General features: G+C 39.9%; 1 protein-coding gene across 6 annotated transcripts in view; it reads left to right on the top strand.

The window, feature by feature from the left end:
- The window catches only part of CPQ (carboxypeptidase Q), a 161,336-nt gene that overhangs the window by 6,784 nt on the left and 126,814 nt on the right, over nucleotides 1-27,738 (top strand). The window contains exons 2-6 of one of the 6 annotated variants that reach the window (XM_019614160.2): nucleotides 120-271; nucleotides 1,630-1,728; nucleotides 3,265-3,362; nucleotides 13,779-14,228; nucleotides 25,730-25,937. In XM_019614160.2, coding sequence (XP_019469705.1) covers nucleotides 13,802-14,228; nucleotides 25,730-25,937 — 635 coding nt within the window. In that variant the 5' untranslated portion in view covers nucleotides 120-271; nucleotides 1,630-1,728; nucleotides 3,265-3,362; nucleotides 13,779-13,801. Of the gene's footprint in view, nucleotides 1-119; nucleotides 272-1,629; nucleotides 1,729-3,264; nucleotides 3,363-5,641; nucleotides 5,859-13,778; nucleotides 14,229-25,729; nucleotides 25,938-27,738 lie in introns of those variants that run through there. The other 5 variants (XM_010709159.3, XM_010709158.3, XM_010709160.3 and 2 more) reach the window with 5 other exon arrangements.

Here is a 27,738-nt window from a genome sequence, read left to right on the forward strand (position 1 = left end):
AAAAAAAAAAAAAAAAAGAGGCATAGTGGGTAAATAATAATAACTAGAGTAGGGATCTTGTACAATCTTCCAAAATTAACTAAATAAAGCATGCTGTCTAACGTTTCCTGTCCCAGCAGAGAAGTGGCATAAAAAGGATGAAAGTTGGCTAATACTGACCTTCTTCTTGGAAAACATTGTTGGCTATGGTGAGGGAACAGCTGACAAAGAGCATTGCTGCAATGGAGAGTGGAGGTCTGTGCAAGTTCAGCTGCTCTTCTGAAAGCAGAAGGTAACTTTACTGTAGAAAGAGCTTTAATCTATGAATGAAATGGGACAGCCATTTAAGAAATGCAGGCTTTTTGCTGACTTTCCTGCTCTCCAGGTGGTCTTAAGTATTCTGTGTTCAGGAAGTAGGACTGTGGTAAGTGTGAAGTTAGAAGCTGTAGGGTCGGAGCTGATCTGCACCCTTGGATAACTGGGAAGTTGTCAGGGAGCAGGTCTGATCCCTGCTTCATTGACTAGCGAGCAGGATTATCTTGACATCGTTGACCAAAGCTCTGCAGAGGCCCCGGCCTGGCTTCCAGGTGGTTTCAAAGAACATTCTGAGGAGTGACCCTCATAGGAAATCATGAAAGTTTGGGCAGATGTGGTGAGATGGTCCTCCTCAATAGAATGTTGCTTTATCTGAAAAGAAAAAAAAAAATTTGCCACTTTTTGAAGGATCAGTTGTAATTTTATGCAGACTCCACCTGATAATTGTCCCTGCTTGCGAGCTAATATGTGTGATAAAATTTAAACCACAATATATGTAACTGATTCTTAAGTGATAATTTATGTATTCTCCAATACCAGTTTCATTTTAATTGGCACTTAGAAGGGACTGACGTTTGCATAATCTGGATTTGCTGAAGGACCACCAATGTTAATTTCCTTATTCATGCTGTTGTAAAGCCCCAGAATTTTATGCAGTATGTGACAAGGCAGGTGGGTGGTTTTGAAGATCTCTTAAAATGCATAATATCATAGAATCATAATCATAGAACATCCTGAGATGAAAGAATCATTGAGTCCAACTCCCAGCCCCACACAAGACCACCACAAATTCCAACCCCGTGTCTGAGATCTGCCCAAACCCTCTCTGAACTCCGGCACTCAGGCCGTGCCCACTGCCCTGGGCAGCCCGTTCCATGCCCACCGCCCTCTGGTGCAGACCCTGTCCCTGGCCCCCACCCGCCCCTCCCCTGACGCAGCTCCATGCCGTTCCCTCGGGCCCTGTCGCTGTCACACAGAGCAGAGCTCAGCGCTGCCCCTCCGCTCCCTGTGAGGAGCTGCAGCCGCCATCAGGCCTCCCCTCAGCTCCTCTGCTCTGGGCTGCACAAAACACAGCGGCCTCAGCCACTCGTATGTCTTCCACTTAAATTGGAGCGCTCTGAAGGGGGTTAATTGTGCAAACTTTTATCTCCTTAATGGTTATTCTTGTGACTAGAAACACATCGAGGTGGCATTCCCAAAGCAGTATTTGCAGAGAGCTACTTACCAGGTGGGGTAAAAGCCAGTGATGCCCCATTAAAGGGAGCCCACTTTGCTAACGTGGTAGTTAAATAGTGATTTAAAGAGGAGCTGGCTTCACCCTCTGTTGTGTTCCAGGTCACTTCATGTTGCTGTGAGAAGATCTTGAGTGTAGGCAAACCTACTGCAGCAGACCCAGGAGTTACGGCTGTGACATGCAAAAGCGGGAGGGACAGAGTGAGCAACTTGGGGTCTGGCAATGGAGTTGTGGCTCTCCAGGCAGTGGGGCAGCAGGGTTTAAGGCCTAAGGGAAAAGCTTAAGCTGTTTTGTTTCCTCCTGTACTTTTTTGGCATTATTTAATCTCTAAATATTATTGGTCAGGTGCAGTATTAAAGTCATGTCAGTGCAAAGACAGATATCTTCACATAATATTTGCAGAAAGAGTGTTGATCACATTCTGCCTTGAATAGTATTGCAGATGCTACAAAGTGTGTGCCAGATGCTGTAAAATGTGTGCCAGAAAATGTCATATACATATACCTAGTCAGCTCCAGTTTGCCAAAATCAGTATTCTCCCTTGACATGATGCTGAAATACAATATCAACTTTTGTATAGTCACGTTCAAGACTATGTCAAATATCTGAGTCAAACAAAGAATACCAGAAATAGTTGGACTGCTAGAACAAAGCACCTCTGAATGTTTTAGAGAATGGATCTTCACTTCTTTTTTTAATACCACAAGATTCAAACAACTGTGTTGAGAAATAGCAGTTTCATGGTTCAGTAAACCACTTTTCATCTCACAAATATTTCTTGCTGTTTTGGAAAGCTATTTCCAGTGTAGCTCATAAATAAGTTTTGGCATTGATGCTCTTGTCATTTATTCTGAAACTGCTGTTAGTATTTGTGCATATATGTTCTGTGGTACCTCTGCATATGCATCTGTGCAAGACTGAGACATTTATTTTTGCTTGAAGAGTTACTCGCATTAACAACATTGTCTAAAATATATTACAATATAGTAATTGTGTCATTTTTTGTCTTTTTCTAAGGACTTTTTTATGAAAATTTGAGAAGAAAACAAACAAGCAAACAAATATTTCCTAAAACTGATGACTTGAAATCTCTTTGAAAATGTTATTCAAGGGCAATGGCTAATAATCCTGAACCTGAAAACTATACTCTATGCATAATCTACATTTAACTTTAGGGATAATTCATCATGTAAGCATCTTAATAAAAAGCAGATGTAATTTATAGTAAGTGATACTGTTAGTCTGATGCCACTATACTCAAATATTTTAATTCGAGCACATGAATGGTACTTCTGTGTAATGAGAAATAAAAACAGCCCTCCAAAAGATGCTTTAGACAATCTTAACTCCAATTTGAACATCTGCTCAGATTTATGCTGTTACTTTTGGCTGTTTTATATAGAAATTTATTCTGTTTTCAGTCTTCTCCTTAAAATGTTAATTCAGTAGGTATTGAGGTATTAAGAAACTGGTGTTCATTCAGGCGTCAGTTGTTGTTTGACTCAGCCCTATGCTCCTCTCTTTTCCATAAAAAAAAACAACAGCACACAGAGGACCTATGACATACTGTAGCTAGAAGTTACAAGATGTTTGTTTGAGAACTAATTATTCAATTAACTTCTTAATTTTGCCTTGATGCACTTTCATGTGAAAATTTTATGCATCTAGCCTTTCCAGTATGTGTTTTGACGACACAGAAAATTTGGGATACTTACGTAACATTTTCTAACTTGCAGCAGCTCAGTAGCTGTTTCATCAGCTGCGTGAGGAATCCTTGGAGTCACTGCATAAGAATTCTGGATGGAAACTTGCCAGCTGTGTTAGTGTGAACAAAGTAAGTGGAGAATACACTTTGCGAAGTACTTACTACCAGCAGACCGGATACTTTAATTGTTTACTTTTAGAAAGTTTTCACTATGCTCAATCAAAAGTCTTAAACACATCTTTAAAAAAATCAGTTTGGGAAGTAGAATTGCTTGACTCAGAAAAACAGGATTGCCACAACGAGGCTCACTTGTGTCAGCATTTGTCACTGTTCTCTCTCTGTATAACTGGTGTGTGTGCTGTTATATATTCTTTTTTCCTTGTTTTGACTTTGATTTCCAATTGACTCTGTAATATGACCATATGCTTCACTGCAGAAAGCTTTTGATGGCTCCTCTTGGAGGTTTCAGCAGAGAGAAATTGAATGGCCTTGCTAATTGAAATGTATTTTGTGGTGTTACTGAGTTGGAGATGTCACTTTTGGGTTCCTCCTCTTTCAATTACTTATCCATTTTGTCTGTTTGTAGTTGTCAGTTTTTAATGGCAAGCTTACCTCAGAGTATCTGCTGTGGCTGGCACTGTGGACCTAATCCAAACTGGCTGGCTGATTGCCTCTTAAAAAAAACAACAACAACAACAACAAAAACATTTATAGCAATAGATTTCTCCTAAAGTAACTGATTTTTATTTTTTTTTCCCTGCAGTAGCAAAATTGTTGAATAACTTTTTGCCTCTTAAGTGGCAGTGAAAAATAATCAGAAGTTCAAATCTGGAATCAGAACCTCCCTTTGCCTAACAACTGTACTGATCAAAGTAGGCAAATGTGTGCTGTGCTGAGGAGTAGTTTTGGCTAGGAAATGTTAATGGTGCTTCCCTGAGGTCTAGCTTTGCAAATCTATTTCTCAAAAATGGCTGAAAACCAGCTCACGCTCTTTGAGTAAAGTGTATTTATCTTGTTTACAGTCTCTTCACGATTCTTTCATTTAAACATTTTAACCTTTTTTTTCTTTCTAGTTTTCATTGCAGTCTACTTTGGAATGGTGGCCTCAGCTGTACTTTGCCACTGAGCAGTAGCAATTTATTTCTGATTCTGATATGTTGAAATACAATATGATATTTGAGTGCTAATATTATGTCCTAGTGAACGTGACAAAATCACAAACAATGTACTTTATAGCAGGTCTCATTGAAATTAATATCTTTCTCCCATTCTGAATAAATAAATGTATGCATCATAAAGTTCATTTTTCTATCAATTGTAGGGAGCAATACGTGATGCTGTGCCCTTTCATATACTTGTATTTACAAATTCGCACTTGTTACTCTGGAAAGAGAATCTTGTTGGACATATCTTACAGCTAAGGAGAAAGAGGACTAGAATATCAGCTTTTTAGCAAATCTAGCAGTGTGTTCATCATATCTGTATGTTTCACAAAACCCCTTGAATGCTGATACTCTAAGAGTATGATGAACACAGTTTTTGTGACTACAGAGAGACTGTATAAAGTACAAAGATATTGGGAAGAGTTACAGCTATTTTAATAAGGAAAAATTATCAATATTAAATATTTGATCATAGTCAGCAATGCTGAGCAATAATATATTTTTACTTAATTGGGAATTGTGCATATATCTATAAAATAGGATTGGAGGTGGATGGACTAAAGCAGTTAAAGTGGTTGAATGCTTTTCAAAATCTATTTCTTATATTCTTTTTTAAAACATTTAATAACATGTATTACTTGTTGACTTAAAATGAAAAGTTTTATTCAGATGCTCACAGGTGACAGGATGAGGGGAAGGAGCCTCATGTTGTGCCAAGGGAGGTTTAGGTTGGATATTGGGAAATACTTCTTTACAGAAAGAGTTGTTAAGCACTGGAATAGGCTCCCCAGGGAGGTGGTTGAGTCACCATCCCTGGATGTGTTTAAAAACCGTTTGGATGTGGTGCTCAGGGACAGGATTTAGCAGAGGGATGTTAGAGCTAGGGTAGTATGGTCAGGTTGTGGTTGGACTTGATGATCTTTAAGGTCTTTTCCAACCTGAGCAGTTCTATGATTCTGTGATTCTGTGATTTGTAGGTATGTACTCATAGAGAAATATTACATAGAAAATCAATAGAAAAGCTGACAATTTTACGTATATGCTTACCAAACCAGATACATCTCTTCCTTTGAAAACTTGATCTATCACACTCTGTCACATGATTACCTATTTTAGTGCTTCATTTTGGCAAAAATAAAGCAAACAACCCAGCCCATCAACATTTGTAATATATAGTCAGCTTTAAAACACTGATTTAATTGTTGTCAGGAGGTACTGAAGTATTTGTATTTTCTGGTGGAGCAGCACAAAGCACACACGTGTTCTGTGGGACTGGCTACTGTGGTGCTCGACTGCTGCTGGGAGCAGAGCCACGTGCCCAGGTGTGCCAGCTGCATGGCATTTTGATGGCTTTGGGCTTCCTCGGGGATCGGGGACCAGATTGCAACAGAGGCTGGCTCTGCCTGCTGATAAAGAAGTTCACTTTGCTCCTGTTACGGCTTCCATCCATCAACTTTAGCAGGTAATGCTGTCCAGTGATATGGATGAGTCATACCTTCCGTTCTAGGCTTTGTCCTGGTATAGGATTATTTGTCCTGGTATATGTTACATCCTTTGGCCACGTGCAATCTACTTGTCTTTTAATAAAAATGCAGAAGGGAAATATTCAGCATTAGAACTGTAGGAATAATTTAAATAAAGGATGTAAGATCATAGAATCACAGGGTTGGAAACGACCTATAAGATCGTCTAGTCCAAAAGATGTCTTGCTGAGGGCAAGAAGTTCCATGTGAACATGTCTGTTTGTTCAAAGGGCATTCACAATCAAGAAGTATTCCGTATATTAATAAGAGGCCACTGTTTTTGTCTTGGAAGGAATGTGCATGAGTATATATATATTTTTTTCATCCTTCTGTATCTGAATTTCTTTACTGTTGTTTTTCTAGCTGTCTTTCTTTGAATGTTTCTGTTCTGTTACTCTTGTCTAAAAATCCCACTGCATCCTCATCTTTTGCCTCTGAAAAGATAATGTACTCTTTTTTTGAGGACTGTTTCTATTTTGAATGCATGTTAAGCATCAGCTGCTGCATGACCTAGGTGTTGTTCTGTGCTGATATCTTAAAAAAAAAAAAAAAATAATAAAAAAAATTGTCTTGGCTGCCACAGCTTCACAGGGAAGTTGCAGAATGGTTTCTGTAGCTTCACTGATAGGGAGCTGCGTGTAGGTTATGTTGTGATTCTTCAAGATTACTACCTTCCTCTTGAACAGCATCTGCTGAGTAAGCTTATAGCAAGGTACCTGTTGCTATTCTGAGACTTGGAAGTGTGGGAAGAGTTAAGTGCAGTTCCTGTTACTGCTTCCCTCCTGTGTTAAGCTGTAGTACTTCTCCCACAGGGTGTGAATCGTGTATAAGTGTTTTCTTTTGCCAGATGGGGAGCTGCATTTGTGGTGTCTCTAAGTATATTTGGGCTTCTTCAGTTTTGATCCTTAGCTCTCTTTTAAACTTCCCATTGTGACATGAAATCAGTATCACTACCTGCTTGGACATACTTGTAAATTGTGAGGCTGTAGTTACCTTTTCAAGGATTTCATGATGTATCTTAAATTGTAGTAAATGACAGTAGTTCTTCTGAAGCCAGTAAAGGTAAAACAGCTCAGGATTTGATGTTTACTCTGGAGTTTTAGAGTTTGTGGTCAAATATGATAAGATTCAGTATTATATTCAAAGTCTTTTGTCCATATTTTGTTAACTCTTCCTTTCCTTAGCTTTAGACATAAAAAGCTAATTTTAAAGACTTTGTAACACAAATGATAATTTTGAATGTGTGTGTTCCGAAAGCCAGGATTTTTTAACTGATTTGGAATAAAATGTTCTCTCAGATGAGAGTACTTAACAACTCTGGAAGAGCAATCTGAGAAATGTCTGCTTTCCTGCTTTACTCTTCAAGATTATAAAGTGGTTGTGTTTTCTTTTTCCCTTATCTTTCTAAGTGATGGAAGAGCTCTGTGACTTTATTTTTAGGCAGAAATCTCCTCCTCGCTTTGCAAGTCCACCTACCCTTCCAGCCATTCTACTCCACAGCTGTCACAACAAACTTTCTTTCAGATGCTGTTAACTGTATCAGACATCACTGTGCAGCATGTGAGTTTGTTACCCTGGGGCTTTTCAGTCTATTCTAATGTTATCAAAATCACGGTGTGATTTCAAGGTTTCCTACATTCCTTGGAGGAAAATCAAATGGTACATGGTTAGGAAACCAATAGGTACTTTACAGATTTAGGAGAAAGTTAAAAATTACGTGGTTAATATCCTTAATTTACTGTTTTTCCTTTCCCTCATTTCCCATGACTGGGACTCTTGTGAACTCTTTGCATCCATTTGTCTGTATTTTCAGCTGGGATTTTGGGAAAACTTTGCCACACTGAAGCAGAAGCATTGCTTTCCTTCTTGTTTCTCTTATTTCTGTTCCCTCTGCCCCTCTTTCAGTTATCTGATTGCTAGAGATAGAATTCTCAGCAGATACTTTCTTTTTTTTTATTATCTTTTCTGCCGCAATTTTCCTTCTGTTACATTTAAGTAATTTGTATTATAATGATTGTAATGGTTGTAACAAAGGTTAGCTGTTTACAGATCAGGTGGGCTAAGGCTGTTATATATAATGGTGCCAGAAAAGATGAAGATCCCAATGATCTTGCCCTTTAACATCAAAGAAAATAGTTAACTGTGGACAAATGGATCAGACAATAGGTTCAAGCATTTTTAAAGTAGCTGCTTAACTACTATTAAATGCATTTATTACACTGTCTGCACGATGAAGGTAACGTGCTGTACATTTTATTCCCTTATAGTACTCATGGGAGCTGGACAATACTTTTTCCTGCCTTTTATTTCTCTTTTACATCTCTAACTTTTTTTCCCCTGATTTTTTTTCACTACTTTAAGCTTGTGTTTATGGGTCCATTTCATATTCTGAATAACGGACCTAAACTAGAGGAGATACATCTTCAGCTCTTGTAGTCCAGACCCACCTGCTTACAGAGTATTAGCTGCAGCATGTTGCCCAGGTCACCTGTGCTCAGTGAGATTTTGAATATCTCCACATCCAGAGACATCATAGCCCCTCTGAACAACCTGTACCAGCTCCTGACCGTCCTTACTGTATAGAAGCATTTTCTTGAGTTTAGATGGAATTTCACGCGTTTCAATTTGTATCTCTTCTCTTGGCACTCAGTATCACTGAAAAGAGCCTGGCTCCATCCTCCTTGCACCCTCCATTCAGGCATTTGGAGGGTTTACCTTCATAAAGGTCCTGTCTGCCCATTTCTCTCCTCAGTTTGAGCAGCAGTACAACTGTCTCTTACATCAGCCACTCTTCGTAAATTTGTATCACCTTAAAGCTACAAAGGCAGCACTCTGTCCTGCTTCCAGATCATTAATAAAGGTGTTGAAGAGAATTGGACCAAATATTGGCTCCTAAGGGATGCCACTAGTTATTGGCCATTAAGTAGACTTTGTCCCAGTAATTATAGACCTCTGAGCTTGTCCTGTCCATTTTCAACCACCACAGTGCCTGCTCATCCAGCCCAAACTTCATCAGTTCCATAAACAGATCCTTCTCCTCTGAGGGCAGTTCTTCCTTGCTCCAGACTTTCGCAATGAAATTTGTCTCAGATTTTCTATACTGTCTAAGAGGTAGGAACCTATATAACCCCCTGAGCTCCCCCCGGGAGCCTTAAGCCCTGCTGGAGTCTCTGGAGAGACCAAGTTCATCTGCCATACACATGCAGTCTCCGATATGTGAGTGGCTATTTGTTCCACTCAAAATGTTGGGAGGAGCTGTGGTGCTTCCAACTTTTTGCTTAGTGTGCCAGCATTTAGAAGTTCATTTTGAGAAGTGAAAGGTGGGAGTTAGAGGTTGTACATGTTCTTGAAAGCTTCACTTTTTAGAATACCCAAAGCATGAGGCTATAGGCCTGGCTGGAATGTGACCCTTCTGTGTCCTTTCTGTGCATGTAGGATGTACATATATGGAGAAATAAACTAGAGGAAGCTTAACTGTAATGCTCTGTTGATCATCCTTGCCTGCTGGAAGAACAAGGGGGATCCCAGGTTCTTACACCTAGTAGATGCTTATTTTGTACTGAGGACCCACAAAATTATTTGCATTAATAGGACTTGGAGAAAGGATGGCGCTTCCTGAAAGCGTGTTTTCTTCCTATCTGATTTTGCTCTGAAGTTTTACTGAAGACATTCAGTGAATAATTAAATGGATTGAAGATTTGTGCATGCATATCCTATTATTATTTTTTTTTAATTTGGCAGGCATAGTGATGCTTACTTGCTGAATCCAGCTAGTGAAATGTGCAAGAACCAGTACTTTCTGACTCACTGGGATGACAAACTTGATCTTGCAGACTGTGACAACAGATGTGCTCTTTTCTCTGAATTAGCAGCAGAGTGATTCCTGTATTGCAGTCTATGGGTATGGCATTACTTTACCCAGCAAGATGTTATTTCTGAATGCTTCTAGTTATTGACTGGATTACGCTGGACTATTCGAGGAAGGCGAGATGTATTATGTTTCCATCCTTGTGCCTTTGCTCAGGATTTGAAATTAGTTGTGTGCTCTACCAGCGGGCAGTGGCAGATAGTGAAACACTGCTGGCTGCATCCTCAAAAGCTGTGGAAACGTCTGTTTTCAATGTTCAGTGGGAAATTCAGGGAAGAAGCATGGCTCTGAAATTCATATCCTCTGGGGCAGTCATTGGAGCAAGGATGCTGCTGGTTTTGGATGAGGCTAGAAAGAGCAAAGGAAACATTTCTTAGTTAAGGGGAATGTGATAACTGGTTTCATTTCTCCACTGAAAAAAAGTGCATGGAGTTAGTAGTTGGGGGCTCCTTGAGGTCTTAAACGGTAATTAAAAATTCTTTCTGTGTTTTCCTTTCAACAACTAAAGTATATCAGCATTGTCTAGTAGATTTTCAAGCCCTTAATTAAACAAAAGCTCAACTTTTAAGTTTTGTCTTACTCCACTTGGCAAGAATTTGTTTTCTTTTAAAAATCAGATTATCTTCCCTGCTCCCTTGTGAATGATGAGCCTGGCAAAAAACAAGGGACGAGCATGGTTGCCCTGAGAAAATAGCTGATGTGTCTAGCAGGAGATGTCTGTGAGCTTGTAATTAACTGGTCCAAAGGGAAGAAGTATGGGGAAAGTACAGAGCATAGCAGTAAAAATACACCAATGCTCTCTGTGTACTATAACCGCAAATAAACAGTAGCTCAGACTCTAACAGGCTTTTTACAGTTCTCTGTCAGTGTCCTGAGATAACCCCAGAGTCTTCAGCTCCAGCTTGTGCCAGACCTTTGCCTCGTGTCTCACAGCAAGAGAGGAGATCTTTGTCGTGGATTTATTGTGCGCAGATGAAGTCACAGGTGATTTCGGTTGTTCTTTTGGGAAAACAGCACATATTCTCAGGAATATTTTACTGCCATGGTCTCAAGTTTAGGAAATATTTGTATAGCTAAAGAGAACAGTTTAATATTCACGCATTGCTCAAGTTACTGTTGAACTTGCTCTTTATGAAAGACCCTCAAAGGCCTATGATAGGTAAGCTGGTGGTTTGCATTGATTAGCCTGTAAGCTGGGCTTCGTGACTCCAAGGAATTTGTCTTTTTTTTTTTTCTCTGGTGATTTGTGAATTCTGGCAGTGCGATTTAATCCTTTCCTTCTTTCTGTGTTTTCATTCTACAAAACTGTCTTATTATAAAACAGCTGGCATTTAAGCTGGTGTCTTACGAATGCATCCCTGCTGGGTCTCCCAGCCTTCTTGGGAGCTGGTCAGCTCACAGCTCTCAGAAGGGTGCTGTGGATCAGCTGCCTCTTCCATTGGCAATCTGTGCTTCTAAGTGCCTGTGTGCTAATACATGCAGTGTGGGGAATAAACTCAAGGAATTAGAGAACTCTGAGCAGTTGTGGGGCTTTGGCCTTGTTGAGATCATGGAGAAGAGCGGAGTGCTGCAATGGCTGGATATAAACTCTTCAGGTTTTTTGGACCAGATGAACTTCCAGAGATCCCTTCCAACCTCACCGTTCTGTGATATGCATGTTCGTGACTTCCCAGAGGTTATGCTTCAAAATTACAAGTGCTTTCTTACAGTAACATACAGAGAGAATAAGCATTTAGCTTTCACTCACACAACTAGACTCTTTAGTGCAGCTGATAATGCTCTCCTCCTAGGATCTCTGACATGGTAAAGCTTCTTCGAAAGAGTAAGGTGAGAAAAAGACCAAACAAACCAGAAGTGGCAACTGTACAAACTACCAAATCTAGATCTGGATTTTTGAGATTCTTGTTTTCCTTAACATGTTTCTTGAATGAGGGGAAGTGAAAGGAATAGTTCCTGAAGCTTGCACTGAGCCAAAGATTTCTAGGTGGAAATATAAATACACTGAAGCTAATAGAGGGCAGGAGAGGAAATGAGAGGAGACATGTTAGATGTGATGTCAGAATTCATTGTATGTTGAGGTGTCTTCGTTGTTTCAAAGGCTTTCTTTTATTTATTTATTTTTTAGTAAATGCTGGAAAATGATCCAGAGTGAACGTGGTGAGAAAATGAGTTCAGCTATTTGTGCTTCACTGTAAGAAGCCTAGATGGGAATGTAATTTCTTAATTTAGCTCATTCAGAGTGGAGCCGGTGGAAGGCTTCAGTACAGTTGTCATGCATTTCCAGGGGTACACAGCTGGTGTAACCTCACTTCTGCTCCCTCAGGAATTGCTCAGCTGATGGTTTGCTCTGTGGCTTTTGGTAGTAGGAGTTAATTCAGGCATATTCTGCAATCATTCTCTGGTGGTCAAATTAGACAAATATTCTGGTTCTCTCTGACAGTTTGATTTATAAAGTTACTTGGCTATTGTGAAACTTGCCTACTCCACAAAATGACTGAGAATTTATACTCTTAAGTTAAAGGTCCTGTTGTGTGCAATACTTTAAAAATTAACTTTTTTTGTATACGATGGGTATTATATGTGGATATAGTGTATGCAAATACATGCGTGTATACTTCTGCACTCACAGCCTCCCACCTACTTTTGCACTGGCTCTCTGTATGCCTATAACATTATGAATCAAAACCACTAAGTGAGTGTATTACTATAATTCCTAAGGTCAATGATTATAAAATCGAGAGTAGGTACCTCTTAAGAGGTACTAAATAAATACAAAGAGGGATAACCTGGAAATCTAATGATAAAAGCTTTTGGTTATACTTACGCTGTACAGATCTGCTTTACCTGTATTTTATCCATGTTATCCAACTTATTAGTCATTTGTTGTTTGTAGAGAAATTGTTTCCGAGTAAAACACCTTTTGTAGAATAGAGGTTAATGTTAGGCTTTGGTTTTACTATATTTTGGGGCAAATTTCATTTGTTTTGAAAAAGTGTGTCTTTGAAAGTCCATGAGAATGGCAGGAGTGATGAATCAAAATCTTTTTGGTCTACTAGCAATTGTCACATCACTATTTTTTAAATCTCTTCATACCTGCAGGTATAGGGCTGATGTAAGAGCCTTTTTTTTTAGTGCTAGTTTGTGGGTGTTTAGTGTTGAAGACTAATATTTATTCAGATTTCAGCCTAATTTAATTTCAAAGGAAAATGAAGCGATTATATTACCTTTTGCATATATCAATGAAGACCTTTCTATTTTTCATTTGGATACTCATGCTTTCTGTTCTATAAAAGAGCTTTGCAACTACTCCAGCTTACTTAGTACTCAACCCAGAGTCAGCACCTCTGGCACCGCACCTCTCTGCAGTGCTGCTGTAGGAAGTCACTCCTTAACTGATGAACTTGTTAATAAAACATTTGGTTTCTGATTACATTTGGTAATCACGTGTTTGTGCAGTGAAGAAGTTAATATTTTCTCTGTGGGCTCACTGGACTTAAATTTCTCTCATGTATTTCTAGCATGAGGGAAAGTGCTTTCTTGGTTATGAAGATAGAGATTAAGAAGCAGTTTTATTCATGAATGGTTTAAGAAATATTTTGTCCAGATGTTTTGTGTGAAAACATTGAATTCAGCACTTCTGACAAATCCTGCTTCCAGCAGAAGGGAGCTATGGAGCTCGTATTGGGTGGGAGCAGTTCAGGGTTTTTATTCAGTGAAGGATATGATTGTTTAAAGAGATGCTGCATTCCACAAGCATTTCTGAAGACCACAACAAAGGTTGTGTCCAGTGGTCTGTGCATCTTTTTCATTTGTTTTCAATAATTGTGTCCTCAAGTTGATTTTGCTTTCCTGGCAGTTCTGATGAAAGCATTTTCGTGATAAACTGACTACCTTTCATTTTGGTTTGTCTGCCAATCCAAATAACAAGAGAGACTATTGCTGATAACTGTGTAAATTTTTCTTTTAATACTCTTTTTCTCTCTCCCAACAGGCCATCTGTAGAGAAGAGAAAAAATGAAGTACCTATTCTTAATATTTTTCATGAACTTATTGCCACAATATGCTGGCAAGTCTTTGAGCAGAGATGGCAATTACCCAAAAACATTTGAAGACATTAGAAATGAGATAGCTGGCTATTATGATATTGCTAAAGCTATTATCGATCTTGCTGTTTATGGAAAAGCTCAGAACAGATCTTATGAAAGATTAGCTGTTTTTGCTGATACCATAGGACCTAGACTAAGTGGTTCAAAAAATCTAGATGCAGCCATCAAGTATATGTACAGTGCTCTGCAGAAAGACGGGCTGGAGAACGTGCACCTGGAGCCTGTGAAAGTACCTCACTGGGAAAGAGGAGAAGAGTTCGCTATGATGCTGGAACCAAGGAATCACAGCATTGCTATTTTGGGACTTGGGAGCAGTGTTGCAACTCCTCCGGAAGGTAATGCTTATGTTTTAACTCCAAACTCTATCATACCTCTAACAGTATTTTCTCTCAATGGACAAACTAAAGTTTCATTCCCGCTAGCATGGTTCTGCAGGACAAGGTGCTAATTTACCAGTACTTCTATGCCTGACATGGTTGTGGTGCAGTCTGATTTGGTTCAGTTTGGTTGAATGGAGCTGTAAAATTCCAGTTGATTCCTGACCCTCCTTTAAATCCATGCTTTGACTTGAAAACTTGTTTGCAAACATTCTGCTCCTCTGCTCAGGGTAGTGGGCAATTTGATCCTGTGATATGGGCTTATCTGGCTGTTCCTTTTTTATTGGGTGAGGAGTCTTGTGGGGGCAGAGAAAACCCTGCTAGGTGGGGTGTTGAGCTGACGTGATTTTTGCTCTTCTTGCCATGCTCTGCCCTGCCAAGCTCAGTATTCCACTCTGGGAAAATAAATAAATAATCAGATGTCAAAAAGAGGAGTAGAATCTTGTGCTGAGCTTGCAAAGTGCCAGCCCCTTGCTAAGCATGGCAGTTGGTGTCTGTTTGTCCTTCTTCTCCCCACCTCCTTCTCCTCCTTTCTACTTGTTGTCTCAGGCTTGTGTGGATAAGTTCTTGGCACCTGCTGCTGAAAAGTGCGCTGCCTTTGAGTAGATCATACATGATGTGCTACTTCAGGAACAGGAATGATCTTTAGAGCTCAGCAAAAAGCAGTCTTTTTCAGCTCCCAGACATCATCTTGCTTGCTAATGAACTAGTTTGTAGGACTGTCTTTTTGTACATGTAAGTGTGGGGCTTTCTCAGGATTGCTGTGTAGAATCTTCTTCTGTTCTGCATAAATAACAGTAGACTTACTCCAGGACAGCTTCAAATGCTGTCATGTTCCTTTATAAGGAAATAAATTTAGGACATAAAGGGCAACATTATATCATAATTTTCTTACAAATTGTACACTTTTTTTCTTGATAGTGAGCTTTTTGATTGATACGAAACAAATTGTATGAATAGGCTTTTTTGTTTAGAAAAAAATGCATAGTCCTACAAAACATGACAAAATAAAATGGTGACACATCTAAGATGTTTGGAATAAATCTTAATTGCTTTGAGAAACTGCTGCTGTAAGTTTTGTTGGTGGTATTTCTGCCTTACTCAAGTAAATTGCCTAAAATGCAATAGAATTGAAACCATTAATAATGTCTGTTTGAAACTTAGTGCTTCGGTAGAATATTTACAGCAAAGATTAAACCTACAACTTACCTTATATCCACTGCACTCCTATTCCAGGCTTCCTAAAACACAAACTAAAAATAAAGTGGTGTTTTGGTGTTAGGCAAGTGTTACTGAACCTGTAAAGAGAACTTGCAATTTAATCTTGGTGAACATTTTCACATTCTGGAAAGTCTCCTTGCTGCTGCCTTTCCTCAGTTGTGCACTCACTTGCACTCACCTGGGTTTGCCTTTTATTTATTTATTTTTTTTTTAGAAAGATGCAGATTTTACCCATTTTATCAATGCTCACAGTGGCTAACTGGATCCTTCTTTCTTTGTCTTTAAGCATCTTATTGTACTGACGATTGAAGATTGTTTTCAGTGCTGGTTTCTACTGTCAGATGCTAGAAATGCAGCGTCATCTTTCTTCGTTACCTTTTTTCTTTCCTTCAAGATTGGCCATGTTTCTGAAGAGGTGTACATATTGGTGTGAGAAAGCTGGATGGTAATCAGCTCTCTTCTGAAGAGCAGACAGATTCTTACATGTGGTGGAACCCTCTTGAGGAAATTACTTATTTTTCACTTAAGACCTACCCTATTGTTCGTGGCTCTTTAGATTTCTTCTGCCCTCATCTCGCTGTGTGGGAGCTGTGGCGGGTTGCCATGCCCGCAGCCCCCTGTAAGCCCTTGGCTCCTGCTGTGAGAGCTGAGTGGCCACAAACTGACAGGGAAGCCAAGGGAAGCCCCCAGTCTCTGCGGGCTGGGAGCTGGGAGGTGTGCTGCTCAGGTAGGCCCTAAAGCGCACCTCATCTTGAATGTGGCATGAAAATCGTATGTTTGAGCTTTTTAAAGCCACTGCTTCATTGCTTCTGAGGAATTTAGTCCCAGATTCTTCTGCTTTAACCAGCGATTGTCACTCTACCCTTTTCTTGAGAAACAGGGATAGAAGGCTGACATGCAGTGCATTTAAAATATTTGAACCATTTCCCTCAGTCAGGGAATATCTGATTTCTCTTGTTTTAGCCAAGAAGCTGTGGGAATGTGAGTCATCTTGTAATCAAAATAATGCAACTTGATACAAGATGTTTAATGCTGATTCTGCTGGCATAGTATTGCTTTTGCTGCACAGAGTGAGGTTGTGCAAATCAGCCATGCTTGGTTGTGCCAGAGAGACACTGAGCATTAGCTGTAAGATGGCTGCTTTTTGGTCTGATTATTACTGCCTATGCTCTGGGAACTGTACGGGTGATTCCAAAAGTGCTAGGTGTTAGCTTAGTGGTTGGTGTATGTGTTTAAATCACCGTATTCCCATGGGGGTATGTTTCAGACATCTCAGTGCTCAAAATGCTGTCTGTAAAGTCTTGACAGAGCCCTTCCTTCTTGGCACTGCTGATCCCTGCTGATACCAAGGACAGCACTGCTGAACTCTGTCCTTCAGAGTCAGTGCGACAGCAAGAGGGGGTGACTCCACCTGTTCAAAGGTAGGCACAAGAAGCTGTTTCTTTTGCATCCTCTCAGCCATTTTCTGTATTCCTCCTGTTCCTTTTTGTGCCACCAGTCATGAGAGCTGATGAGCTAAGAAAGTAGGAAACACTGGCAGAAGGTTTAAAAGCTGCTTCTCTTCATGTGTGTTGAGTGTTTCATACTGGACTCCACAGCCCTGTGTGCCCATCAAGTTCTTCTTGAAGCTCTGCTTCCAGAGTGCCCATCAAGTTCTTCCTGAAGCTCTGCTTCCAGAGCTAACTGTCTGAAGGGCTCTTTATTGAGATGGCAGTACCGTAACAGTGGTTAGAAACCTGGCTTTGGATGTTGGAAAGAGAGGGTTCATTTTCCCTTCTGTGTATGGAAATTCAAACCTATCTTTCCTAAGTGTGACCAAATAGGCAGAACACATGCTAAGTTTGCTCACTTTCCATTTCAGCGTACGCTGCAAATGCGTGGAAAAAAATCCACAACACTTGGAGAAAGAATCGGGAAGCCCTCAATAGTAGTAGTATTTTTGCCTTGGACATTGAGCCAGTGTTGACTCCTGGTTAAAAGGGATGTTTCACTTCCTGCTGGTGTTCTATCTAACTCATACCTTTGGGACTGAGAACCATATGGGACATGGACAGAACTTTGTCTATTTCTTGGATCTGTCTGGATTTATCCACTTTGGCCCGGATATGAGTTTGGCTCAGAGCTGCTTGTCTTGCTGGAGGCTGAGACAATTCTGATGTGCAGGATGTACCTTGTGATCTCATGGACAAAATCCATGTTTCTATATCTTCTTTTTCAGGACTGGGCAATGTGCCAAGATGTCAAATTCCCAGGTTCAATCTGATTTGCATAACAAAAAGGGCATGGTGGGAAAAATTATAACTTTTATTTAAGAGAGAAAAAAGCTCTATTCACTTTTAATGTATCCCAGGATTTGAAGATGTTGGGTCAAAGAGAAAGTTTTTTCTTTCTTTCGTCTTGTTACAGTGAGGGAGGAACTTTCATGCTTGTCATGGTGCTGAGGAGAAGAGAAACATGAAATGCAGAGTGACCTGGATTTCTAGAAGTCAGCAGAGACTGAAAGTGATTACCACCTCAAAGAAATGTATTCCTAGGTTACAAACAGGATTAAATATTAGAAAGTCCTCAGTTTAAGGGGCTGAGAAACCAGAGATTTACCATATTTAGTCAATGTCCTTGTCTTGTTTCCAGTGTTTCAGCATTGGCAAAACATACAGATATATATATAGAGAGAGAGGTTGTGTTGATTTCTGGTAGTGCTGATTATATCCCCAAAAATCTGAACAAAACAAATATAATTGTTGCTTTGACTATCCCATAATTGAGGAAAAATAGTAGTTTAGCAGATGTTTGACCATAAAGTATCAAAGAAATCATATTTTTTTTCATGTTTTTTAAAATGCAGTTTATTTTTCCTGATAGCTGTCTGACCCAGACATTTCGTTTTAAAGAACTACTGATAAGGAGAATAAACCCCAGAATGCATCCTGTCCTAAATGCCTCTCCTAGAAAAAAACATCCATTTCTCTATACTGTTTGTAGCAGTGAAGCTGAAATTAGGTGAATGTAAAAATGATACATTGGCAGACTTGTTCCTAGTTTGTTTGTTAGAGTTGTGGGATTTTTTTGTTTGACTATCAACAACATTTGGTCCAGTCTTGCTCTTACAGAAGGTAGTGGGAGTTTTGCCACTTATATAATAAGAATTTAATTTCAGACTGTTATTTATAAAATAGGGATGATAATGTGTCATGAAGCTGTTGAAAGAGTGGATCGTTGCTGTAGGCTCAGTCTTTTTAAGCCAGGGATGCTGCTGAAAGTAGTGATCTGGCCTCAGTCTTGTCTGATGTATCTTCCTCCAATGCTGACCCTCTTGTTTCAGTTCTCAGCGGTGAAATGAATTAGGAAATTCAACTAGATTAACAAAAAACCAGCAAAAAAGGCAATTCTAATGTGTAACAGAGAAATTACCCCTGAGTTGCCAGAATCTTAGGTGACCACTGGTCTCCAAGGAGAAGGGAGGGACTTGGATACCTATCGTGATCAAGGATTCACCAGAGTGAGCCCAGGATGGAGAAAGTCTGAAGCTTGAGAGAAAAGTGCAAGACAAAGCACTGCTTCCACCTTTACTGCATCCCCATTTTTCAGTGCATATGGTGCAATTGATTCATATTTTAAGATCATGAGGCTAAGTCTTGAATGCCTGGATTGCTTTTTTTATTACTTAGAACAACACTGTGATAATAACACTGCTGTTTTTCTTGGAATGTAGAAACTCTTATCCTTTAAGGACTTTCGGTGCTGTGGTGTTCAGCAGCCTGGCATCTGGGACAGAAGTTAGGCTGGTGGGATTTTGAGGATTTAGAGAGTGGGAGTAGCTCTGTGGTTTGGGGTGAGCATGCTGTCTGGGAAGGACATGGGTTCCAGTCTCTGCGTTAATGGATATGCATGTGAACTGTACAGACTAGTAGCAGCAGAAAAATTAATCTTCAGATCGTGACTCTTTATGGTGTCACTGAACTTAAGGTGTTTTCCTGGCAGCTGGGAAGGCCAGGCTGAGGCTCCTGCCTCACACTAGTGGTGTGTGGTTTTCTGAATGTATGGGAACAGCCTGCAGTGATTGGCATCTATCTCTCTTATAAGAGAACGGTTTCTCTCAGTGCTTCTTCCTAACTTGGACATGGACATATTCAGCAGCTGCTTTTTCTGGGTCCTGCATGACTCTCCATGCAGGCTGTATAGCAAGCCCACGTCCTTTTCAGGGCTGTCCTGGGAGCATCAGCTGCTGCAGTGCTGTTGTAACAGAACTCTGTACATCTGCTGCCCCACTCCACTGTCTCCCAGGCCATCGTGCTGGGTGTCAACTACGACCTTCTTGCTGCAGGATTTACTGCTGCACAGTAAGCTATATGTTACTGAAACCAAGCTGCTGTGGTAAGATCCAGTACTTGCTGGAAATTGTAAGTCATATTTGTTGCAAATGTAACTATTATGCAGTGTTTATTTTTCTCTCTGTCTTCTTAAAGAACTGAGTAATATATTTAGTCTCTGTGCTGTGCAGCAGAACTGAAGAGCCTCATCCTTTTGGATAACTCTCCTATGTAATTTTAGTTTTGTGAAGTAGTCCTATTTTCTATTCCACAGAGTAGGTGAGATCACATTTTCCAAAAGCATATTCATATTTTACAAAACAATATTTCCTGATAATACTCCTCTTCTTCATTTCACAGTTTACCTTAAAATATTTGCTCTTTTCTTCATATTACAGTTGTTTTCAACACATTGATATGTGTTGATGGAGCAAAGATGTTGCTTGGTGTTAAGACTATTTTAAGTTTTCAGTCAGTGCTAATAGCTTTTGAGGAGGAAAAAAATGTGATGATGTGAATCTTTCATTTGCTTTAGTCAGACACCAAACCTTACTTTGATGAGTGGACCCAGAATTTGGGTTTGTTTTCCTGAAAATCTTGTTGAATTCTATGGAACCTTTGGGGCAAGCTGAATGACTTCCTGGAGAAAGCTCAAAAGCAACATGCTTATAAAAGTATGTAAAAATGTGATGGATGCTAGCTCTTATTCATAACTTACAATTATAGAATTGCATATACTAGTTAATTCTTCATTGAAAGCTGTTCCATTGGGAAGCATTTGGCACAGGCCCTCTTGCTAAGTGATAACTTTGTGTAATCCTTTGCTTTTCTCAGGAATCCAAGAAAGTCTTCTAGACATTTAATATGATGATGTTAAGTACACCATACGTGGAGTGCCACTGCAGAATAGTTTTACTTTTGTTCACTTCAGAAAATGCACCAAAGCAGAGGTTTTTGCTTTGCTCCTTCTGTACTCTGACAAATGCACACAAAAGAGAGAGTCAGTTCTTTCTTTTAGTAAAGCACGAAGCAAACCAGTTGGGAGCAGGGTCCTGTTGTGGTTGTTGTGGCATAAACAGGAAGAAAAAAAGACTTCTGACCTTAAGATAAAGGTCAAACATGGAAGAGGTAAGGTATAGTTGAGGGGAAAAATGTTTTCTGGGCTGATTTTAGAGGTTGCTAAGCCTTGATAGTATATCTTTGGCTTTTTTTTTAAATTATTTTTCAACACTAAATTTGCCTTTTCACTCTTCCACTAAAAAACATCTTTTCTTCTGTCGTAACGATTTCTCCTCCAAGTCCAGAAGAATAACTCAATCAGCCAGTCACAAAAGCTTGAGATTTCCAGTAGGTAAAATGAGCCTGGATTTCAGCGTACCTTGATGTAGCAGATTTCTGTTTCCTTCATCAACTTTGTGAGTGGGATGAGGTGCAAATGGAGAAATCTGAGGAAAAGTGGCAGTGGACAAGAAATAAAGGCATCAGCAGTGTGGTGTCACTGCTGTGTGGAGTAGGGCTGCTGTCTTCAGGGAGGATTCACACGCTGTTCTCGTGATGTGCTGCTGCTCCTATTCTTTCTTTGTCATCTTCCTACCATGAAGAAGCATCCTGATTTCCTGGTCCTGGTATCCTGATGGTTCTGGTGACAGTGGAGGCAGCCTTTTGTCCCTCCTCCTGCCATGGCTACAGGGGCTGGGACGTGTTTCAGATGCATTCTTCCCCAGGTTAAACATCTCTACCATTATCAGAGCAACTGGAAGTGTTTTGTGTTTTTATGTAGGGGATTTTAGGTCAGTTTTTGTTTACTTGTTTTCAATGCATAACACACAGGGATGTTTAGTGGAGATTTGTGTCTTATCCAAATTTGTTGTATCTAGACCTGGAAATAATGTATTTTTATTGTTTTAAGCAAAAATTACCCTGTCCATCAGGGTATTTACGTGGCAATGTCAGTGCTAGTAATATAGATCAGCAACATCACGGTTCCACTGTGTGATGTGTAAAAGAATTTGGAATTCTTATTCACATGCAGTGTGAATTAATAAAGTATGGAAGTAAGTATGGATCAGTGGTTCACTTGCTGTTAATAAAAAATATGTTGAATGATGATGATTTGTAACTAGATTCCCGAAGAACTGTTACTATTTACCTGGATGACAAAAAGGAGACTGGGGGGGAAAAAAAAACCCTAAAACCAGCAATATAGGCCTTAATTGAGTAATCAGCAATTTACTATCCAGTAAGATAAACCGTATGCAAATGATACTTGTTTCTGACTTCTCTAAATTCTTTTTTTAATTCAGCATGTGGTAGTAACTAACTGGATCAAATTTGTATGCATTTAAGAATTGTAGGATGGTAATAAAAACTGAGATTAGATTCCTGAATCTCAGATATTCATGATGCTTGACGCATTAAAATCTTGCCGTGTCTTGCCCTGTTGTGGCCAAGAATGTCAGCAATATTCTGTATGAAGTTTCCACTGAGTTGTTTCTGATAGGAATCCATCAATTCCTAAAACATGATTATAGAGTGGCTTTTACCTTTTTTCTTGCTCTTCTTTGAAATCTGTTACTAGTATAGACAGATGCATAATTCCAGGTACTGAAGTTTTTTAACTGTTCGGTGCATTTATTCTTGAAGAGAATAAGTTGCCTCTTGGGGGAATTCCCTTTGAACTAATCTAATTCTAGCATCTTTGCTGGCAGGTAAGCAGGTGCTGGGAGATGGCTGTCCTGATAGAACTGTTCATGCCAAGAAATCAGGCTTCTGATGTATGGCAGCAGTACAGACAGCTGATTTATGGGTGCTTTTTTAAAATACATACTATTGGACTTTCTGTAGCTAATCAAGAGTAACTGTAATCCATCTCACCTTCCTCCTGCCTGCGAAGAATTTCAGACCTTGCTAATGCATGCAGTGCCATTTATTTCGATTGGCAGTGTGACCAACGTTGTGCCTTAGCCAAGTGTTCAGATAGAAACATACACTTCTGTGTACAGAAGACTGTAGTACTTCAGTTCATTGCTAGTTCCTGTCATTAACATTTTTCCTGTACCTCAGTTCTCAGAAATGGCATGGTGCAGTTTACTGGTTAATACGAGAAATGAAAGGAAAACCGTAGCACTATGCAGATTCTTCTGCTCACTGGCCAACCCACCAAGTATGATCTTTCACACTGCGAGAACTACGTAGGCTTCAGCTTTGTGCTGTCAGCCAAATTTGTCGTGTTCAGAGCTCTGTCTTCTAGGCTTCATGCAGTTTACTTAGCTAATTCCCAAATGTCTTTCATCTCTTGGACTGTGCGGGATATAATCTCTGTATTTTGCCTAAGTAAGCAGGCAGTTCAGCTCCCTCTTTAAATAGGTTTTCTGAACGCTTCTGTTGAATAACACACAGCCAAGCTCTGCATCAGGTAATGACAGTAGTAAGGAAGGGATAGAAGAGCATTAGAGATGGGGAGCAGAGCTGTGGGGCACTGGGGTGTGGGAGATGCAAGAAGAGTTTGGTTGGTTTGATTAAAGGCTCGGGGAGGTGAGGCACTTCTGTTTTTTAAGAGGAGCAATTCATTATCCTTTAAGAGAAACTGTTGGGCTTCTTGTTTCATTTCTGCCTTTGCACTGGAAGTCTTAGGGGTCTCATGTGTGTGTTCACATATTAATTTAAACTAAACATTTTTCTTGTTGCTTTAATAGATGAGACTGAAATGGAATCAAGGGGGGCTAAAATGCAAATGAGACATTGGATTAGTCAGAAGTTACACCAGTAAACTTTGTTTTGTTATGGAAAGCGCTATAATTGCTGCTTTACATATAACATACTGTCATTTAAGTTAAACTTGCAGAGAGAACCTTTGTTTTATTTTGTCAAAGGACAGCTTTATTTAGCTGCTTTGGGAACACTGAGAAGCAGAGGCCCTGGGCTGGAGGTCGCAGCTCTTATCCTTGACTTTAACTTCCAAAAAGCATCCTGCATGAACTCCTGATGCCTTCCTGCAGGGCAGGGCAGTAAATGTGCTGGTCCTTGACACTTCTTAGGTATCATGGATAGTTTCTAGCTGCCTGTGGCATTCTTTAAAAACCATCCAGAGTGGGTGTTTGTTCATTAATGCAGTAAAGCAGTGCCAACACCACTTACACTCCTTGCTTCCCTTGCAGTGCAATGTCTGTCCTCCCAGTGCAATGCTGCATGACCCAAGTGGAGCACTGGGATGAGCAACTCAGCTGCAATGGGAGCTAGGATAAGACACGAATTGAAGCATCAGCCTACTAAGACCTTGCATTTTCTTGTGGAAAATGAGATTTTGCAGATAGCTGGCTTTATTTCCAGTGGCATGGTTCCATCTGCAGAACGATTCTGTCAGAGAGATGCTCCTTAGTAGGTGTTGGAACCTCCGGTTCAGTAGACACAGCTGGTAGACAGGTAGTAGACAGAGCTGTTAGCGCTCTCGCCTACCTGCCAACAACAGTGAAGTAGAATTTGAAGGTGATTCTCTGCTTTGGCTCTCGGTGTCTCTTTTTGTAAAGCTAAGAATTTGTTATTTGGTTAAAATTTTTACACCTCTCGCACTAGGTTAGTCCTGTAGCTAAAATCCACTGGCCTTTCCTGCAGCAATTGATGTCTCCTGCCCTCTTAAGTGGTGCATGCTTAAGAAACCAGACTTTTTGTGTGAAACAGTTTCTGTACGGTTTTGAAGTGTACTATAATTTGAAAGAAGCCATGAGCCTGGATATAGATGCTAGGAAAGGTGATCTTCCTGTATTTTTATCAGTCCTTTTCATGTATTACAGCTCTAAATACAAAGCTTAAAGCTCTCTAAAACTTATGGGGGGAAAAAAAAAAGAGACTTTCAAGGAGGAACATTTCCTTTTTCAAATCTGATAGTTTGTCTTCTTCAGCAAATCCTTATTCCTTACTAGACCTTTGTTTTTATTTTAAATTTTCACTGATGGCTTTTAGGTGAAATGTGCAACACAAAAATTTCAGGCATCCATTCTGTATTTGGAAGAAAAGTCCTAGCCCACACGTTGTTCAGGAATTTCTGCTTATCTTTGTAATCAATCAACAAAATCAGATTTTAAACACAGTGGTAATTTGAATGAATTACTTTTTAAATGACGTGAAATATAGCTCCCTAATTAATGTTCTGACAAGACAGAAGCATTCTCTGGCTTTGGAAAAAGCAGTTTATATACAAATTCCTTTTCTTTTTTTTTTTCCTGATCAAGATAATGTAGCTATTTAAGATTATTCCAAGTATTAAAAACAAACAGCTGGGTGGGATGTTATTTGGCCTGTGTGAATAGTTTTCCAGAAGTACCTGCCTGTGTTCCTGTATCAAAGCTGGGAAACATGGGCTCCCAAAAAGAGTTCAGTAGAACTGTGGTGTTCTTCTGAATTAAATATGAAGGTGTTTTGTTGGTTTTTGTTTGTTTTTTTTTTAATTTATAGACATGCTTCAACATTTTTTAAAGCTGTAAAGCTTTAATTTCTTTTCACTTATGGATTTAATAATTTTGTGTTTTAGTCTATAAATATATGCTTTTATGTGTCTGATGTTAAGCTAAGTTGGTTAGCAACATATCAAAACAATTCCGTCTTTCTTATTAATCCCATAGGCAGCTTTTGCAAATGTTTTTATACTATTAATGATTGCAGTGAGGCATTAAAGCACATTTAGAGAACAAAATTCCTTCCATGTCTCCCTCATGCCCTTCAAGTGTGGTACTGCGTGTAGTTGGTTTAGGGCACTATTACAGCTGTTTAGTACCAGTCCCTAGTGAAGCTTTTTACATAGTCTTCCTTTGCCAGTGAGGAATAGGCTTTGCTTTCTTGTGTTCTGTGCAACCCTTGTTCTTCTGTCTGTTAAAACTGGCTTTTGGAGAGTTACAAGAAAACTATAAAGCCACTGTGATTTTTTTCTTTCAGGAATTACAGCGGAAGTCATAGTGGTAGCCTCTTTTGATGAACTGCACAGAAGAGCTCAAGAGGCCAAGGGGAAGATCGTTGTCTACAACCAACCTTTCATCACTTATGGTGAAACTGTGCGGTACAGATCACTAGGAGCAGTGGAAGCTGCTAAGGTTGGAGCAGTGGCATCCCTCATTAGATCCGTTGCTTCTTTTTCTATTGATAGGTAAGCATTTTTTTCTTTTCTCCTTGCGTCTCACATTTCAGCCTTTACTTCACGCATCATTTTTGGGTGGGCATTTTTGTTTTTTCCAACTTAAATGTTGCCAGTTATGAGTGGGTGTTCGGTTTTGAAACTATTGGCTGCACGATAGTTCTTTTCCCTTGTGCTTTGTGTCATTCTTTCAAAATGTTTTCATTTTTTGTTACTGATCCAAATTGTGTTTTTTGGTTGGTTTTTTTTTTTTTTAAATTTTTTAAGAACTTCCTGTATTCTCAAGGCTACTATGAATATTCTGAGGTAACCAAAATCACATGTCTGTGGTGACAACATGTATCAGACTGTGTGTGATAACTCTCTGTATTTGACTGGAATGTATGTGCATAGTTTTTACTGTATTGGTAATTTTCCAAGTGCTAGGCTGGCTTGTACTAGATGAAACAGTAGTCTGCTTCAAACACCATTAATTCAGAGCACTTTAGAAATAAGATTGGTACTTCTCACTCTGTTCTTTAAATAAGATAGGCTGAAACCATGTTTTCTTGGTCTTAGTACATTGCCTACTTACCATATATAGTTGGTAAGAGAATTTTTTTTTAATCTGAAGTTTTTTTCTGACTCCCAAATATTATACATAAAATACTCGTCTATGTTGAAGAAAACAAGCTGAGGCACAGAGATGAAATGGAGAGGAGTCTGGCCATTGGGTACACACCGTTATTAATGTAGTATTTTTAAAATACGACACAGTTATTGGTGAGTGTAATGCCTACAGTGGGCTTTGTCCAACAGCATGCTGGCTGAGCTGAGAGGTCATACAGGCTCAGAGCTGGACTGAGGACTGTGGATGAACCAGAAACATCCCCTATCCTTCCCTCTGGAACTTGAGCTGCATGATGAGCAGAAGCCTGTGTGGTTGGAGGCAGGAGTAGCTGGGTGTTTAAGCCATGTCAGGGGGAAAGCTTAACTGCCTGGCAATAAAACACCTTACACGAGGCGGCACTGAAGAGATGCATGGGTACTGATGGATGGGAAGCTGGACATGAAAAAGCAATGTGCCACAGCCCAGAAAGCCAACTGTATTCCAGGCCACATCAAAAGAAGTGTGGCCAGCAGGGTGAGAGAAGTGATCCTGTCCCTCTACTCTGTGCTAGTGAGGGAGGCCTCACCTGCAGTACTGCATCCAGGTGTGGAGTCCTCAGTACAGTATAAGACTTGGGCCTGTTGGAGCATATCAAGAAGAGGGGCACAGAAATGATCCAAGGAGTGGAACACCTTCCCTATGAGGACAGCCTGGGAGAGCTGGGGCTGTACAGCCTGGAGAAGAGAAGGCTCTGGGGAGGCCTAATAGTGGCCTTTCAGTACCTGAGGGGGGACTGTAAGAAAGAAGGGGACATACTGTTCAGCAGAATAGGCTGGGACAGAACAAGGGGAAATGGTTTCAAAGTAAAAGAGAGGATTTTAACTGGATATATGGAAAAAGTTTTTTACAGTAAGGATGATGAAACACTAGAACAGCTGCCTGGAGATGAGGTGGATGCCCCATCCCCGTAGTCATTCAAGCTCAGGCTGGACAGGGCTCTGAGCTACCTGTTCTATCTGTAGATGTCCTTGTTCATTGCTGGGGAGTTGGATTAGATGACATTCAAGGGTCCCTTCCAACTCAAACAAATCTATGACTCTGTGAACTTTATGAAAGTAAGCGGTGGTGCTGCATTTTGTAATAGCATTCTGTTTGGCCTGTGTGTGTTCCGAGTAGTGCATGCTATTTGTTGCTACCCCCAGCTGCCCGTTAGGTTTTTACCCG

Source organism: Meleagris gallopavo, chromosome 3 (genome assembly GCF_000146605.3).
Source record: "Meleagris gallopavo isolate NT-WF06-2002-E0010 breed Aviagen turkey brand Nicholas breeding stock chromosome 3, Turkey_5.1, whole genome shotgun sequence".
In the NCBI taxonomy this organism is placed as follows: Eukaryota; Metazoa; Chordata; class Aves; order Galliformes; family Phasianidae; genus Meleagris; species Meleagris gallopavo.